We start from the raw sequence: 19,247 nt of genomic DNA on the forward strand, positions 1-19,247 counted from the left end.
CAGCTATGCTGCCCTGTTCTGAGGCAATTGTAATTTCCTTAAGTCCCTCTTTGTTGCACCCGACCACACCTCTGAACAGTAGTCCACTTGAGACAAAACTAGGGCCTGTAGGACCTGCCTTGTTGAAGGCAGAGCAGCGCTTTATTATGGACAGACAGACCCCCCCCCCCATCTTAGCTACTGTTATATCAGCATGTTTTGACCATGACAGTTTACAGTGCAGGGTTACTCCAAGCGGTTTAGTCACCTCAACTTGCTCAATTTCCACATTATTCATTACAAGATTTAGTTGAGGTTTAGGGTTTAGTGAATGATTTGTCCCAAATACAATGCTTTTTGAAATATTTAGGACTAACTTATTCCGTGCCACCCATTCTGAAACTAACTAACTGTAGCTTACTTGCATAGTGTTGAGTCATTCACATACATAGACACACTGGATTTACTCAAAGCCAGCGGCAAGTCGTTAGTAAAGATTGCCCTGGGGGAATTCTGGATTCTACCTGGATTATTTTGGAGAGGCTTCCATTAAAGAACACACTCTGTGGTCTGTTAGACAGGTAACTCTTTATCCACTATATCGCAGGGGGTGTAAAGCCATAACACATACATTTTTCCAGCAGCAGACTATGATTGGTAATGTCAAAAGCCCCACTGACATCTAACAAAACAGTCCCCACAATCTTGTTATCATCAATTTCTCTCAGCCAATCATCAGTCATATGTGTAAGTGCTGTGCTTGTTGAATGTCCTTCCCTATAAGCTTGCTGAAAGTTTATCAATTTGTTTACTGTAAAATTGCATTGTATCTGGTCAAACACAATTTAAAAAAAGTTTGCAAAAAGTTTACTAAGGGTTGGTAACAGGCTGATTTGTCGGCTATTTGAGCCAGTAAAGGGGGCTTTACTATTCTTAGGTAGCGGAATGACTTTTGCTTCCCTCCAGGCCTAAGGGCACACACTTTCTAGTAGGCTTAAATTTAAGATATGGCAAATAGGAGTGGCAATATTGCCCGCTGTTATCCTCACTAATTTTTCATCCAAATTGTCAGACCTCGGTGGCTTGTCATTGTTGATAGACAACAAAACTATTTTCACCTTTTCCACACTCACTTTACGGAATAACAAATTACAATCCTTGTCTTTCATAATTTGGTCAATTATACTTGGATGTGTAGTGTCGGCATTTGTTGCTGGCAGATCATGCCTATGTTTTCTAATCTTGCCAATGAAAAAATTATTGAAGTAGTTACATTTTTACATTTTAGTCATTTAGCAGACGCTCTTATCCAGAGCGACTTACAGTAGTGAATGCATACATTTCATACATTTTTTTTCTGTGCTGGCCCCCCGTGGGAAGTAGTTGGCAATATCAGTGGGTTTTGTGATGAATGAGCCATCTGATTCAATGAATGATGGAGCTGAGTTTGCCTTTTTGCCCAAAATTTCATTTAATGTGCTCCAAAGCTTTTTACTATCATTCATCTTTGCCATAGTATAGTTTCTTCTTATTTTTAATCAGTTTAGTCTATGATTTCTCAATTTGCAGTACATTTGCCAATCAGTTGTGCTGTCAGACTTAGTAGGTGACGTCAGAGGTCAACATGTGGGAGAAGTGGGAATGCAGAATGATAGACGAGTTTCCCACCAGTAATTCATTACCAGTTGGCATTCAAGTGTATTTTTCCCAGTCGTATGTGGTAAATTCCCAATTCCGACTTGGTCCTTCCTCGACAATGCAGAAACAATAAGAATAATAAAAGTTAAGAATACAAACAGGGGTATATGGCAGTAGAATAAAATAGATTTTAACATTTAGCATCCTCTCATGCCATATGTGTTACGCGGAGTGGAACCCAAGAGCAGACCCAGACGAGGAGATTGGGATTAAGTAACCAAGGTATTTATTGAAACACGGGGAAGATGGAGTGCAGGCCAGGGGAAGCTCGGGGGGATGCAGGAAACCAGGTGAGGCTGAGACTGGAGCGAGAGGGGTTGGGACAGGGTAAGCAGGTCCGGAGGGGAATCCAGGACAGAGTAGCTGGATGACAAGACGTGGAACTGGAGACAAGGACCAGAGTCAGAGCAGGCGAAACTGTAGCAGAGAGGAAAACAGGCATAACAGGCTCTAATAGTAACAACCGGCTAGAAGCGTAGACTGACTGAGCAGAGATTACAATCTGGCACTGTGGAAGTGGCAGGGCTGAGTATTTGTAGAGGTCTTGATTATGGAACAGTTTGCAGCTGGTGGGGATCTGCTCTGACTCCAGCACACCTGTCTCCGCCCACACAATCACACACGCACACAGAGAGAGAGAGAGGGAGGGGGTGAGAGTACTGGAGGAGTGGCGGCGAGAGTATGTGAGAGTATGTGAGAGTATGTAAGAGTATTGTATACTGAACAAAAATATAAACTCAACATTCAATGATTTACAGTTATATAAACTGAGTTACAGTTCTTATAAGGAAATCATTCAATTAAAGTACATTTGTTAGGCCCTAATCTATGGATTTCACATGACTGGGAATACAGATATGCATCTGTTGGTCAGGTACCTTAAAAAAAAAAGTAGGGGCGTGGGTCAGAACCAGTCAGTTGTGTGTGTGTATATCTTTATCAAAGGAGGTTGGTGGCACCTTAATTGGAGAGGATGGGCTTGTGGTAATGGCTGGCGCAGAATTAGTGGAATGGCATCAAATAAATCAATGGTTTCCATGTGCTTTGATTTATTTTAAAGTAAGTATTTAAATAGGCAAGTCAGGTAAGACCAAATTCTTATTTACAATGACGGCCTACCCCGGACAAACCCTAACCCGGACGACGCAGGGTCAATTGTGCGCCGCCCTATGGGACTCCCAATCAAACCCAGGATCAAACCAGGGTCTGTAGTGATGCTTCTAGCACTGAGAAAGAGTGCCTTAGACCACAGCACCACTCGGGAGACCATTGATGCCATTCCATTTGCTCTGTTCCAGCCATTATTATGAGCCGTCCTGCCCTCAGCAGCTTCTACCTATCTCTATCTCTGGAACACACTTGAGTCAACAAAGTTTGACACCTCCAGGATATGTAAGCAGCAGAGGCCTACAGTATGCTTTTGAAATGTTTCACATCTCAAATTAATGCATGTTATTTTGTGAGTAAAATGGAAAATCACTTGCAGTATATGACTGAAATACACAATTCTTGTTAATATTTGAAACAAGCATTAGGCCCCAGAGCTACCAAAAAAACATTTTTCAAAAGGCAGCACTGTTCAAAAAACATAGTGATGGTAAACTAGGTGACATATCAGTGAGGTTGGCATTCACAACATATTCAGTTATGTTGTCCCTGGTTGGTTCCGTGCATGATGGAACAATTTGTAATGGTTAGTGAAATCCTGGGACATGCCTACCTTAAACCATAACCACAACCCTTACCAAACAACCCCAACCCTGAACTTAACCATTGAAATGTCATCTTCAATTGGGTGATGTAAGAATTGGGAAGTCCCAGGATCCTGGATATCAAGGTAATAGCCTACCGAAATGTGGCAATGTTTTATAGTTATGCAAATACAAACCGCTAATCAAACAAGCCTGCGGCTTCCTGGTTTTGATTGCTCCACATCCGTGTGTCCGTCTACCTTTTCAACCTGCGTTCCAATTTCTATAAGATTGCATCGTTCTAGAAATTATAGGCATAACGGTGACAAACTGTTAGGGCCTACATAAAGCTATCCCAACAGCAGAGTCTCAACAGCAGTCCCAACACCTTACCACTGCTACACCTGTCTATCAGCGGAACCTTGTCTGGCAGCGAAACAGTTCATTTAGCCTCATTTACTGCCTTTTAAAAAAACATAGCTGATATGGCTGACTTGCTTAAACTAATGTGGTTTCTACTGACAATTGAGATGTACAAACTATGGCATAAGAGAACGACAAGCAGATAAAAGGCCATCCGTAATTTCGATTAAGAGATTAATGAGCGAGCTAGGGCGCACGTAGTCAATATATCTATTTCTTTAGGTAGAAGGTAGAATCATGATGACATCAGTGATCTTCAAGTCATAGTTCTAGAAAGAGGCCCGAGTTCCGAATTTACAATTCCGAGTTGGATAAAAGTTCTAAACGTAGACCCTTAATCTTAGACTTGGGACCACACAGCCACTCCACTGAATAGCAGGCTAATGATTGCTTTGCAATGCTTGCAGTTAGCGACTGATTCCTTCCAAACCACTCAGTGTTGAATTTGCGATTTCCAGCTAGTTGTGTAATGTTCATGTCCAATGGCCGATGAGCACCGATACCTTTTACCTATATTTTCTCTTAATTATTTATCTTCTTATGACAAGTATTAAAAAGGATTTGCCAGTAGATTGTCGACTTGATTCATGATGATGACATGATCAGTCCAATCAAAGATAGTGTGATTTGACCTTCATCCTTCTTGGATGGGCACTTCTAATGTAACTCTGTGGCAGCACCCAAGGAGCTTGAATTTTCTAGCTCTACCCTTAGACTTGGAGGTGACTAGTGTCCCCATGAGTGACAGAACACTGAGCCAATCACGGCGCTACGCTCCGTATTTTCTGTTGGCTTGCCCCACCACCACAGAAAGCACTGAGCTAGGCTGAAACACCACTGCTTATATTACAACGTTTGCGTGCAAGAGAGAGAGAGAGAGAGAGAGAGAGAGAGAGAGAGAGAGAGAGAGAGAGAGAGAGAGAGAGAGAGAGAGAGAGAGAGAGAGAGAGAGAGAGAGAGAGAGAGAGAGAGAGAGAGAGAGAGAGAAAGAAAGAGAGAGAGAAAGAGAGAAAGAATATGTTACATGCCGACGAGAGGGATTCAATCAGGAGAGGCGCACGGTTGGTTCAATTTGGGATTCGAACTGGCTTTGGCAGGCAGGGGTGCCACGAAGTAACGAGGTCAGCTAGCACCTCGTAGATGGTCTTATTTTCAAGATGAGGTTAAGAGTTGGATTTATTCTTCGTAGTGTAATAGTTATTGCCGCATTCTTAGGGCTTGTGGTGCTTTGGTCTTCCCTTTCGCCGAAAGAGCACGACGAAAATCCCTTCGCTAAACGGGTAAGTTTTCAATTACAACCAGCTTTCTATTGGTCAAACGTTATCATTTTATATGTTTCATGTGTTTTGTTGTAGCTATGCATTCTATAACATTTTTGGCATGTAATGCTGGCTAACGTTACCTAACCATGTTGCTAAAGTCGCTAACGTCAGCTAGCAAGCAAGTCAGTCGTTGTCATGGAGATTGTTAGCGTCTGGGTCTATTTTAGCTAGCTACTGTAACGTTAATAGAGTGCAAAAATGTCGTTGGGACTTGATGACAGTCTTGCTAACTACCATTTGCTTATACATTTTGGTATCTAACGTTAACTAGTTAATCAGACAGCTAACGTTAGCTAGCTAGCGTTCCTGCATTGAACCCCACTCATTCCTGAATGTCCGCTTGTGTTAAGTCATATTTAAATGCTTTGACGACAATATCAAACATACCCGGAAGGCTTTAGCCTGCAAACTGTTTCTCGTTCAAATTGTCTCCTGTTGCTCACGAATTCGACAACAGCTATCATTGTATGAAAAGACACCACCAAGATTGTAAAAACGTTGTTGAAATGACACGTAGCCAGCTGGCAAAACGAATGCCTGGAAAGCTAGCCATCTACGTTAATGCATCCCTGAAGCTAAACTCACACCTGTCAAGACTCGCACCGAAGCTGTAATTGCCTTTGTCGAACAAGTGATACTGTGTTAAAACAAACAATGCCGTGTAATTTATATTGGTTAGCTATGCAATGTTCCTAGCGATGTTACTGTGAACCTCATGAACATAAACGCATGTGCGTGCACACCGTAATGTGGTCAGTGAAGGAATTCGACTTTAAGCTAATTGCTGGGGGACGAGTTAGCCAATTGAGCTGTCAAGTAGGGCAGATTAAGACCTTTGCTGATCCTGCAAACCTAGATTAAGAGCATCATCATCTGTTTAACCCTTTTACGCCTTGTAAAAGCTAGTAGCTACCGCTGTCAGCTAAACTTGCTTGATAATCTATCACACCCTCCATTTTAGGCCTTGGAAAAGCAATAGGCCTAGCTAACCTCTTTCTGATTCTATGTAGGAGGGAGATGCCCCTAACCTCTTGCTTAAGAATGACATTGCTGACCAGTTCAAACCCGTGGTCCCCTGGCCCCACGTGGAAGGGGTCGAGGTGGACCTGGACTCCATCCGACAGAAGAACAGGGGAGACGACAAGCTGGTTCCTGGCAAACCAGCCGGCGTTGCTCAGAACCAGCAGAATGTCATCCAGAAACAGTATGTCACCTTCAAGCCCCACACCAATGTCTACTCGGCACCTGTCCTAAGGAAGGGGACCCTGGGGAACTTTGAGCTCAAGGAGCCGGAGCCCCACGGGGTGCAGGATGGGCCTGGGGAGGGGGCGAAGCCATTCGTCCTGGGAGCGGAATACCACGAGGCCGTCCAGGCCAGCATTAAGGAATTTGGCTTCAACATGGTGGCCAGCGACATGATCTCCCTAGACAGGACCATCAGCGACATTCGCCATGAAGAGTAAGTAGTATTAAGGCCAAGGCCCAATCCAGGCAGATAGACAAGGTGCTGGGTCATAGTATACATGTTTTTTAGACCTAGGCCTATTGGAATGGTTTGTGTGTTATGGCAGTTGAATTGGAATGAAGGAATCTGTGACATTCACCATAAAGAGTAATTACAGTAGTAGGCCTTAGAGCCCAGGCTACTGTATGGATTGGTGGTACTGTGTTGTATAGACTAGTAGTCGTCCCTATTAAGGATGTAGCTAGGCCTATCGGAATGGTACGTGTGTTAAGGAACTGGCATCAACTTAATGTTTTTTCTCTTCTAAGTATGTCTCACTGGGTGTTCCAGTTGAATGTTACTTCATCGTTCCTTTCACAAATGTTACAAATGTATTTTTTAAAAGATCATAATGTATCCATGGCTTGACATTAAGGTCTGAAAAAAAAGAATTAAAAAAAAGACTGACTTGCCTAATTGCCCATTAGGCAAGTCAGGAGTCTTTAAAAAAAAATATATATATAAAAAAAAATATATATATATATTTTGCATGACGATTATGATCACTTGCCTGAAAATGTAAATAGTTAATTCACACACATGCCATACTAGCTGCCCTTTACCGACACGGGAGGAATCAAAGACCTGATAAAAAATTCTGATAACTAAAATTCTTTATATTCTATCAGAGCAGGCTCAACTTGCCAGACTGCCATAAATGGTCTGTCTTTCACTTAAACAATGGGAGGGAGGAACCAGAAAGATCAGTTAGGCTATTGGAATTATTTTTACAGTTTTGGTTTCACCTGCTCAATATGGCAACCTAAGAGGAGGCTCAACTTGCATCACTGTTCAGAGTTCACTTGCTCTAGGCAATAGGGCAACCCTTTATGTCAATCCAGGTACATGTCATTTAGCAGACACTTTTATCCAAAGCAACTTTGTCATTCGTGCATATATTGGAATCTAACCCACTATTCTGGTGTCGCAAGCACAATTCTATACCAGAAGGGCTGGTATGACAAGGGTGTGGGTCCGGCTTTTAAAGGTTGGTTGTGTGATGTTAACAGAACAAAGGCCTACCACCAGTCCAATAGAAAAGCAATTCTTTGGGTAGTCAAACTATTCAGTTGGTCCATTATCAAAACGGTATATATTGTGTGTCACAAACTCACACCTTGCGATCCGAGGCGTGGCTTCTCTATTCTGTTTGTAGTGTTTGCGTCATATTGACATTTATTTTGATAAGAGTTACACATGCTTACATTTACACACCAATTAGGCTATAGGCCTAGGTGTTCTATTGAAGATGTGTTTATCAAGTCATGTCTGTATCGGCCACATTCTACCCACTTAGAATGTGGAAATGTAGCATCATTCTTCTAATACTGGTAAGAATAATTTAATTTTAATTTTATTTAACTAGGCAAGTCAGTTACGAACAAATTCTTATTTACCAGACACATGACCATTGTTTTGGAGGTGTTCAGAACATGGTTAAGGGTGGAGAAGGCTTGTTGGACACTAGGAAAGCGTTAACATGGTCCACACACCTGCACAGTCGTGAAGCGTGAACTGCAGCGGCTCTCCCCCCCCCCTCAGGAGGCTGAAAAGATTTGGCATGGGCCCTCAGATCCTCAAAGTTCTACAGCAGCACCATCGAGAGCATCTTGAATGGCTGCCTCACCGCTTGGTATGGCAATTGTACTGCCCTTGACCACAAAGGGTGGCGCGGACAGAGCTCCCTGCCACTGGGGCAGAGCTCCCTGCCATCCAGGACATCTATACTGAACAAAAATATAAACGCAATGATTTCAACCATTTTTTTTAAATTGAGTTTTACAGTTCCTATAAGGAAATCAGTTAATTTAAATAAATTCATTAGGCCCTAATCTATGGATTTCACATGACTAGACAGGGGCGCAGCCATGGATGGGCCTGGAAGGGCATAGGCCCACCCACTGGGGAGCCAGGCCCAGCCAGTCAGAATGAGTTTTTCCTCACAAAAGGGGTTTATTACAGACAGAAATTGTTCTCAGTTTCATCAGCTGTCAGGGTGGCTGGTCTCAGATGATCCCACAGGTGAAGAAGCCGGATGTGGAGGTCCTGGTCTGGCATGATTACACGAGGTCTGCTGATGTGAGGCTGGTTGGACGTAATGCCAAATTCTCTAAAATGACATTGGAGGTCGCTCATGGTTGAGAATTCTCTGGCAACAACTCTGGTGGACATTCCTGCAATCAGCATGCCAATTGCACACTCTCTCAACTTGAGACCTCTTTGTGTTATGTGACAACTGCACATTTTAACGTGGCCTTTTGTTGTCCCAAGTACAAGGTGCACCTGTGTAATGATCATGTTGGTTAAATGAAAACAAATTTGTGCACACAATTTGAGAGATTCTTTTTGTGTGTAAGGAACATTTTATGGGATATTTTATTTCAGGTCATGAAACATGAGACCAGTACTTTTACATGTTGCATTTATATTTTTGGTCAGTGTATATATCAGGCGTTGTCAGAGGAAGGCCAGAAGAATTCCCAAAGACTCCAGCCACCCAAGCCATAGACTGTTCACTCTGCTACTGTCCGGCAAACCGTATCAGGGCATTGTCTCTTGGACCAATAGGCTCCGAGACCGTTTCTACCCCTAAGCCATAAGACTGCTAAATAGCCAGACTACTAAATAGTCAATTAATGGTGCCCAAACTATCTCACGCTGTCATTCTCACACCGACACAACACAAACATATACACTTTTACACTCATTTGCTGCTGCTAGTGTTGTTTATTAGACTCTTATCTATCCTGATGCCTGCCCTGCCTTAATGTACATATCCATGTCTAATACCTCTTATCTCTAATACCTCTTACCTACATTGACCTGGTACTCCCTGTATATATAGCTCTATTCTTGTGTATTTTATTCCTTGTTAGTTACTATTCTTTTTTTAAACTCTGCATCGTTGGGAATGGTTCGTAAGCTAGTATTTTACTGTTACGTCTACACCAGTTTTATTCAGTGCATGTGATGAATGAAATTTGATACATTGAATTTCAATCTACAATGTTCATACTTTTTCCAGTGGAACGTGGCCCTGTTAAAATTACCAGTAGCCTATATGCGAACATTTTGGTGGCACAGAAAGAAAAAGGGATAGCAAACAACTTGACTACTTGCCACTATGCTATATCTGACTGGGTAAATCATTTGTTTTGAGTTCATGTGGACCCAGTGACCCGACTTGAGCACTGGGCCCCGGACTTGAGCACAAGGGACTTGGGACTCGAGGTCTAGGGAATCTACTACATCTCTGGGCAAAATAGTCATTAGCCCTCGTTCTACTTTTAGACCTCAATGTGGCTGCGGCGTCTGGAACGTTGATAACAATTGCAATGACGTGACTGTGATGGAGGTGTGTAACCCATACTACTTTGCCAATAGCCTACTTTGCGGCACCATCTTGTGATTGTGCTTTGAGCTCTCAATTCAAAGGGCTTTATTGGCATTGCCAAAGCAAGTGAACTGGATAACAGTTAACAATACACTTACAAAGTTTCAAGAATATACATTTCAAATGTTATATTATGGCTATGTACAGTTACAATGTACAAAAGGAAAAATAAACAAATAGGGGTTGTATTTACAATGGTGTTTGTTCACTGGTTGCCCTTTTCTTGTGACAACAGGTCACAAATCTTGCTGATGGGATTGCACACCGGTATTTCACCCAATACATATGGGAGTTATCAAATTTGGATTTGTTTTCTAATTCTTTAGGTCTGTGTAATATGAGGGGAAATATGTCTATGGTCATACATTTGGCAGGAGGTTAGGAAGTGCAGCTCAGTTTCCACTTCCATTTTGTGGGCAGTGTGCACATAGCCTGTCTTCTTGAGAGCCAGGTCTGCCTACGGCGGCGCCTCCCAATAGCAAGGCTATAGCTCTCGCTCTCTGCACTTGTCTGTTTTGTATGTAATGTGCAACATCTATGCAGGCTGAATTGGGAATTTACATGGGCAGATATGTAAATAATATTCTTACTGTATATGTTTGTCATTTCTGCTGTTGGGAAGAGAATAGGAAGTTATGCAGAAAAATGTTAGGACAAAGCTATATGTTTGTGCACATGAAAGTCGGGGAAATGTGTTTGCTATAAGTTAGCTCATTGAAAACAAATACCTTTGTACAATAAACATTGGAGACTTAACTATTTAATCTAAACCAATCTGGGCTGTTTTGCCCGATTTTTAGTTGCACACGTGTCGGTTTTGTTGCTAAACAACCAACCCGTCTATAAAGAATGAGGGGAAAATTATATAAAAGTTGCTTGGCGACATGGACAAGAAACCAGATCACGATAAATTGACTGAATTATCACTAACGATGAGTTGACCGATAAATGTATAACATACTTTTTTACATTTCCATGAACTACTACTTTGAATGCTGTAGCTATCAATGGTCCCGTTTTTAGAAATCATCCGTGTTGGGGTAATGCGTTAACCTGTTACTTTTATATGTAATCAGACTGCTTTTTATGAGTAACGGAGCGAAGTAACGCATTTTCAAATTGGGTAGTATTGTTAGTTAATTTGTCAAACAATGCCTGCGTTACTTTCAGAATCATATCTCTACCGGGCGTGTTTCCATGATCCGATCTCGACTTGTTTCCTCAGTTAGTTCTTATGCGAGCTGAGAGGCTGTTTGGAGAAATGTCATGACAGCTGCTGTCCGTAGAATTGTATAGAGGGCGCACCTCTGATCTTTGCCATTGATCACTTCTATGATAGCAAAGCCCATAGCGGGTTTTCCTGTCTAGTGGAAATGGTCCCCTCCTATACATCTCTATTGGTCTGTGTATGTGCAGTCTATAACCAGACCTGGCGGCTCGTGAGATTGACTGTAAATGCAGTGCATTTGGAAAGTATTCAGACCCCTTTTTCCACATTTTATTACAAATAAAAAAAACTGAAGTATCATATTTACTTAAGTATTCAGACCCTATACTCAGTACTTTGTTGAATCACCTTTGGCAGCGATTGCAGCCTCGAGTCTTCTTGGGTATGACGCTACAAGCTTGGCACACCTGTCTTTGGGGAGTTTCTCCCATTTTACTCTGCAGATCCTCTCAAGCTCTGTCAGGTTGGATGTTGAGCATCGCTGCACAGCTATTTTCAGGTCTCTCCAGAGACGTTAGATTGGGTTCAAGTCTGGGCTCTAGCTGGGCCACTCAAGGACATTCAGAGACTTGTCCTGAAGCCACTCCTGCACTGTCTTGGCTGTGTGCTTAGGGTCGTTGTCCTGTTGGAAGGTGAACCTTCGCCCCAGTCTGGGGTCCTGAGCTCTCTGGAGCACTTTTTTTTTTAATCAAGGATCTGTCTGTACTTTGCTCTGTTAATCTTTCCCTCAATCCTGACTAGTCTCCCAGTCCCTTCACTGTAGTGATGGTGCCAGGTTTCCTCCAGACGTGACGCTTTGCATTCAGGCCAAAGATTTCAATCTTGGTTTCATCAGACCAGAGAATCTTGTTTCTCATGGTCTGTAAGTCTTTAGGTGCTTTTTGGCATCCATGCGGGCTGTCATGTGCATTTTACTGGGGAGTGGCTTGATTGGTGAAGTGCTGCAGAGATGGGAGAACCTTCCAGAAGGACAACCATCTCCACAGAAGAATTCTGGAGCTCTGTCAGTGACCATCGGGTTCTTGGTCACCTCCCTGACCAAGGCCCTTCTCCCCCTTTTGTCAGGATGGCCTCAGGGGTACGTACAATGCCGCCGGGGGTACGCCAAATAAAAATGTGATTGACATTTTCAAACATTCCATTTAGATTTTCCAACGGGGCAAAACATTTGGGTGATTTTTATTTATTTTTTTTATTTTTATTTTTTCTCACCTGAGTAGTCTTGTTTCACTGCCAAAAATAAAATGTAACCATCTAGTGTTCAGCTAAGTAACAACACAATGTCAAATACAGGTAGCCTAGTCAAATAATCAACATCCAATCACATTAACCATTACTCTCACGGGAATTCCACTAACAGTCCGTATGTAGCTGCTGCTCATTCCATTTGCTCGAAAATTGATAAATGGTTAAAAAAAAGAAGGCCTGCGTCCATAGAGGCACATACCAGCTCTACTGGTAGTACTGCTACTACCAGCAGTACTATACCTGCACCTGTCGACGACACAAGTTGTTCTGCTTCCACATGCACATCCAATGCTAGCATCAGTAATTCTACATTTGTTGCTAGCCCAGCTAGCATGGACACTGACAGTTGTGAATCTGATGCAGCCGACGAGCTACTGCCCCCTTACCCGGGAAATGTCCGAACAACAGACAGGGACGTTGGACCATTAAACAGCTGCAAATATAATGAGAACTTCATTGATTTGGGGCTCACTTATATTGGGAGTAGTGCCTTTCCTCAGCAACAGTGTGTTATGTGCAGAAGTACTATCTCACAACTCGATGAAACCTTCACTCTTGCGCAGACATTTAGAAATGAAACATGCCAATTTTTGAAAAATAAACCACAGGAGTTTTTTGAGCAAGAATTAAGACTACTTCCGAGTAGTAAGACATGTATAAAAGCAACAGATACCATTAATAAGAATGGACTAAAAGTGTCTTATCTGGTGAGCTACCGAGTGGCGAGGACAGGCAAGCCCCATACTATTGTGGAGGACTTCATTCTTCCTGCTACTGCTGATATGGCTGGGACAAGGCCAAAGAAAACTATACAGACAATGCCTTCATCAAACAACACTTTCACGATGCATCAGTGACATGGCAGGAGATGTTTTTGAAAAATTACTGCTTCGCATGCAATCCAGTGAATTCTATACGTTACAGCTGGATGAGTCAACAGAAGTGGCGGGCCTGGCACAGCTCCTGGTATATGTCCGTTACGTTTATGGGGGGTCAATTAAGGAAGACATCCTCTTCTCACAAACCACTGGAAACCAGGACAACATGAGAGGATATTTTTAAAAGTACTGGACAGCTTTGTGACATCAAATGGACTTTGGTGGTCAAGATGTGTTGGTATCTGTACTGATGGCACAAAATGACATAGTGGAGTGGCAACGTGCGTGCAAGCAGTTGCTTCTGACGCCACTTGGGTACACTGCAGCATCCACCGAGAGGCTCTTGCTGCCAAGGGAATGCCTGACAGCTTTGTTAAAGCAAGGTCCCTGAACTCTCATGTATTTTCTGCATTATGCAATGACATGGGCAGCAATCATGTAACGCTTTTACAACGTACAGAAGTGCGCTGTTTTTTTTTTTTTAATTGAGAGACAAGATCAAAGCTTTTTTATTTTACTGACCATAATTTTCACTTGTCTGACCGTTTGCGTGATGAGTTTCTCACACGACTGGCCTATCTGGGTGATGTTTTTTTCTCGCCTGAATGATCTGAATCTAGGATTACAGGGATTCTCTGCAACTATATTCAATGTGCGGGACAAAATTGAGGCTATGATTAAGAAGTTGGAGCTCTTCTCTGTCTGCATTAACAAGAACAGCACACAGGTCTTTCCATCATTGTATGATTTTCTTTTGTGTGCAAATGAACTCAAGCTTACGGACAATGTCAAATGTGATATAGCGAAGCACCTGAGTGAGCTGCGTGCGCAATTACGCAGGTACTTTCCCGAAACGGACGACACGACTGGATTTGTTATCCCTTTCATGCACTGCCTCCAGTCCACTTACCAATATCTGAACAAGAGAGCCTCATCGAAGTTACGACAAGCGGTTCTGTGAAAATTGAATTTAATCAAAGCCACTGCCAAATTTCTGGATTGGGCTGCGCTCAGAGTATCCTGCCTTGGCAAATCGGGCTGTTACGACACTGCTGATGCCCTTTGCAACCATGTACCTATGTGAGAGTGGATTCTCTGCCCTCGCTAGCATGAAAACTAAATACAGACTGTGTGTGGAAAATGATTTAAGACTGAGACTCTCCAATACAACACAACATTGCAGAGTTATGTGCATCCTTTCAAGCACACCCTTCTCATTAACCTGTGGCGAGTTATTCACAATTTGATGAACAAATAAGGTTTTATATGTAAGATGGCTAAATAAAGAGCAAAATTATTTATTTGTGCCCTGGTCGTATAAGAGCTCTCTGTCACTTCCCACGTGCCGGGTTATTACAAACTCACACTCATTCTTATGTATAGTGTGTGGCAGGCTTACAATGATGGCAAAAAAACATTTGCGAGTGCGCTGACCTTGGTGCTAGAGGGGGTACGCAGCTGTAGCTGTTCAAAGGAGAGCTCTACGGACAATTCCTTCGACCTTATATAGACGTGTGTGTGTGTGTGTGTGTGTGCCTTTCCAAATCATGTCCAATCAATTGAATTTACCAAAGGTGGACTCTAATCAAGTTGTAAATATCTCAAGGATGATCAATGGAAACAGGATGCACCTGAGCTCAATTTAAAGTCTCCTAGCAAAGGGTCTGAATACTTATGTAAGTAAGGCATTTCTGTAATTTTTTTTATAGATTTGCAAAAAAATCGAAACCTGTTTTTGCTTTGTCATTATGGGGTATTGTGAAGATTGAGGAAAAACATTTAATCCATTTTAGAATAAGGCTGTAATGTAACATTGTGGAAAAACTGAAGGTCTGAATACTTTCCGAATGCACTGTAGGTAGGAGCAGCAGCTCATCTTTGGTAGAGCACTTGCCTTGCTCCCTATGACTGGTAAACCAATGGTGAGATTTCGTTTTTTTTTTGTGAAAGTAATGCAAAGTAGTATAGTAGTAACGCGTTACTTTCCACACAAAGCAATATTGTAAAGTAGCTCATTAAACAAAAGAAATGTAATGAGTAATATTGCTTTTTCAAGTGACTTGTCCTATTAGCTGCATTATTTAATTTCAAACTTAACATTTCTCTACTTTAGTGTAATTATCAATATCTGTAAAATGCCCTCTAATTTATTTCCAGCTCTATCACACTAGGCCTATGCATACTGAACAAAAGTATAAGCGCAACATTTAGAATGTTGGTCCCATGTTTAATGAGCTGAAATAAAGATTCCCGGAAATTTCCCATATGCACAAAAAGCTTATTTCTCTAAAATGTTGTGCACAAATGTGTTTACATCCCTCTTAGTGAGCATTTATCCTATGCCACGATAATCCATCCACCTGACTGGTGTAGCATATAAACAAGCTGATTTAAACAGCATGATCATTACACAGGTGCACCTTGTGCTGGGGACAATAAAAGGCCAGTCTAAAATGTGCAGTTTTGTCACACAACACAATGCCACAGATGTCTCCAAGTTTTGTGGGAGCGTTCAATTGGAATGCTGACTGCAGGAATGTCCACCAGAGCTGTTGCCATAGAATTTTATGTTAATTTCTCTACCAATGTCGTTTTGGAGAATTTGGCAGTACGTCCAATCAGTCTCACAACCGCAGACCACATGTAACCACGCCAGCCCAGGACCTCCATATCCGGCTTCTTCACCTGAGACCAGCCACCCGGACAGATGATGAAACTGTGGGTTTGTACAACCAAAGAATTTCTGTACAAACTGTCAGAAACTGTCTGAGGGAAGCTCATCTGCGTGCCTGTTGTCCTTACCCGGGTCTTGACCTGACTGCAGTTCGGCATCGTAACCGACAAGAGTGGCAAAATGCTCACCTTCAATGTCCACTAGCATGCTGGAGATGTGTACTTTTCACAGATTAATCCTGGTTTCTACTGTACCAGGCAGATGGCAGACAGTGTATGGCATCATGTGGGAGAGTGGTTTGCTGATTGTCAACGTTGTGAACAGCGTGCCCCATGGTGGGGTTATGGTATTGGTAAGCATAAGCTACGGACAACGAACACAATTGCATTTTATTGATGGTAATTTGAATGCACAGAGATACCGTGATGAGGCCCATTGTCGTGCCATTCAGTCGCCGCCATCGTGTTTCAGCATGATAATGCACAGCCCCATGTCGCAAGAATTTCTACACAATTCCTTGAAGCTGAAAATGTCTGCATACTCACCTAACACGTCACCCGTTGAGCATGTTCGATATGTTCTGGATCGACGTGTACCCGCTAATATCCAGCAACTTCGCACAGCCATTTTAGGGGTGGGACAACATTCCACAGGCCACGATCAACAGCCTAATCAACTCCTATGTGAAGATGTCGTGCATGAGGTAAAATCGTGTTCACACCAGATACTGACTAGTTTTCTGATCCACGCCCGTACTTTCATAAAATTGATCTGTATTTCCAGTTGTGAAATCTGTAGTTTAGGGCTTAATATATTTCAATTAACTGATTTCCTTTATATGAACTGTAACTCAGTCAAATCGTTGAAATTGTTGCATGTTGGGTTTTTTTCTATTTTTGTTCAGAGTATATCATAGCATTGGTAAAACTATGTTAAGTGATGGGAATCCCTGTAACACTGGCTAGTATGCATTGACGGAACTCTTAAGGTCAGGTGACGATGTAATAATATGAGGGGCAGTCTACGAGACATCTGTGCCAGTGGGAGCCCTACCATAGAACATCAGCGTATATACAGAAGAGCAGTCCAGCCAGCCAAAACACACGCAACATAAATCCAATTGACCTGCGTTATGGCTTTAGTTTATATCAGAGCAGATTAGAGAACAGTCATAGCATAACAAATGAGGAATGGAGGCTAGGCTGTCCCATGGCTAGGTCAACCCAAGGTTCTCAAGCTGAGGGGAAACCTTTTGGATTTAATTTGCATGGCGTTGTTTTGGATTCAGTGTATAAACGAACGTATCAGATCGCCTAGTCCTCCTAACCTAATGCAGCGCAGATTCTTTTCATTACTGGAGATGCGTGACTGATAGCCTGTACTATTGGGATAGGCACATGTTGCCAGTGGTCTGGTTCTTGATAAGACTGTTATGTAGGTTTTATTACTGTGCACTAGCTGATTACAGTATTCTGTAGAGTTGTTTGTGTAGCAGTACATTTCAGGTACTGAGTGAAGTTTGGTATAATGGGAGTATCTAGCTGAACAGAAAGGAGCAGTCGTAGGTCAAGTCAATCGGGTTTATTACAAGTTGTAACGGAGACGCCTCCAGCACAGAGTAGAGAATGTCTAACTTACCTCTTGGAGGCGGGCCCTTTTTTTTTTTTTTCTATTCAGATAGCGCCAAATGTTCTGGAAACACCAGCCCGAGAGGCTCGCAGTTGAAAACCAAGGCAGCGGCTTTGTCAGCTGCTACAGAATGGGTGTCCACAGAAGGTCATCGATACAACCGTGAATAATCAGTGTGTCCTTGTACCTCCAGTCTGGCGTCAATCACTATCAACCGATATGAGCATAATCCATAACAAGTCTAGTGACCAACCCTCACCTTGAGTGTCACAACTAGAACACTGGAAATGTGTGTTACAGAAATATGCTAAACATTGTGTTAATCACTCTTAACTAAATATTATCTTTAGTCTTCTTTAATTTTCCAATTACATATGGTCAAACCAGGGGAGAACGACTGCCCCCCTCTCATTGAAGCCATGGAAGTTCAAGGCCAACAGTGGTACGGCAGGCATTGTTAGCAGAGAACCGGATTCCCCAATATAGTGAATGTGGAAAAATTGCCATCTTTGTGTAAAAACATTTTTGGAAGACCATGGTACCAGTAATTGCTTCTAATACATCAAATGTATGTCCTTAAAAAAAAAAAAATCTTTTTTTTAATTTTTTTTATCGCACACAGAAGTTTAATGGTAATTTAGCAGCCTGCAGTACCCCCGGTCGGTCTTCAACTTGAGTTACTCGATGAGAGGGAGCAGCGTCACTTCCTGGAGTAGCTGAAACATTTCAGGTTATGTCTCCATGAGACGCCATCTTAACAGATTTCAATTGGCTTCAATGCGCTATCGAGTCTTTACATAGGAATGAATGGTGTCACCTCATCGTTTCTGTCTGTGTGCACACATTGTGCCACACACACACACACACTGTCACTGATTAACTCACAACGGACTGATACTGTGGAGAACAAACAGGCGAAGGTGTATTTCTCCAGCCTTTCATCTGGCCGCGGGGCCCAGTGGGAACGCAAAGGGCACCTTTGAACAGTCAGCATGAGACAGGACAGGCATCCCTGGTTGGGCGCTACAGTACAGGCTTTAGGTTATGTGGCTGGGGTGCTGACTTCCACGTGGACTTTACTATAGCCTAGTCAGTATGGGAGATAATGGATGCTGGACTAAAGAACATAATGAGTGACACTGGCCGGGCCCCCTTTTTGGTTTGGTGCTTCCTAGGAATGTAGGACAACAAACTGTCGACTGATTACATGAACTGTAGTAGGTGTGAGACTGTTGCTGCACCCAGACCAGGGGTGTAGTGGAGGGTGAACGTCTCTTTCGCAACTTTCTATTTGTGAAATGGCATTCACGCACTTTAACCACTACATCACTGCCCCAGACCTAACTGTTGATATTAGACTGCATGTCTAGACTGCATTGCCTAGTTGGTCTACATATGTAAACCGTTCCATGATATATGGGCAGCTGTACATTATTCCGTCAGTTTGAGGTTGCTGACAGCCATGTGAACTGCACCGTGTTAGGAAAATAGAACTCATGTGGACTAACCAGTTACTGACAAAGTGCATCACTTCCTGTGTGTGAGCTGCTCTATACAAAGACGGTCCTGATTGGCACAC

At 42.6% G+C, this 19,247-nt stretch overlaps 1 protein-coding gene across 2 annotated transcripts in view; it reads left to right on the top strand.

Annotated features, from left to right (window-relative positions):
• The first annotated feature begins 4,805 nt into the window (after positions 1–4,805).
• Positions 4,806–19,247, top strand: part of LOC115191816 (N-acetylgalactosaminyltransferase 7) — a 29,570-nt gene continuing 15,128 nt past the window's right edge. For both annotated transcript variants that reach the window (XM_029749750.1, XM_029749753.1), the window contains exons 1-2: positions 4,806–5,071; positions 6,124–6,572. In XM_029749750.1, the coding sequence (XP_029605610.1) occupies positions 4,949–5,071; positions 6,124–6,572 (572 nt within the window). In that variant the 5' untranslated portion in view covers positions 4,806–4,948. The remainder of the gene's footprint in view (positions 5,072–6,123; positions 6,573–19,247) is intronic.

This window comes from Salmo trutta, chromosome 4 (assembly GCF_901001165.1).
Source record: "Salmo trutta chromosome 4, fSalTru1.1, whole genome shotgun sequence".
Lineage (NCBI taxonomy): Eukaryota > Metazoa > Chordata > Actinopteri > Salmoniformes > Salmonidae > Salmo > Salmo trutta.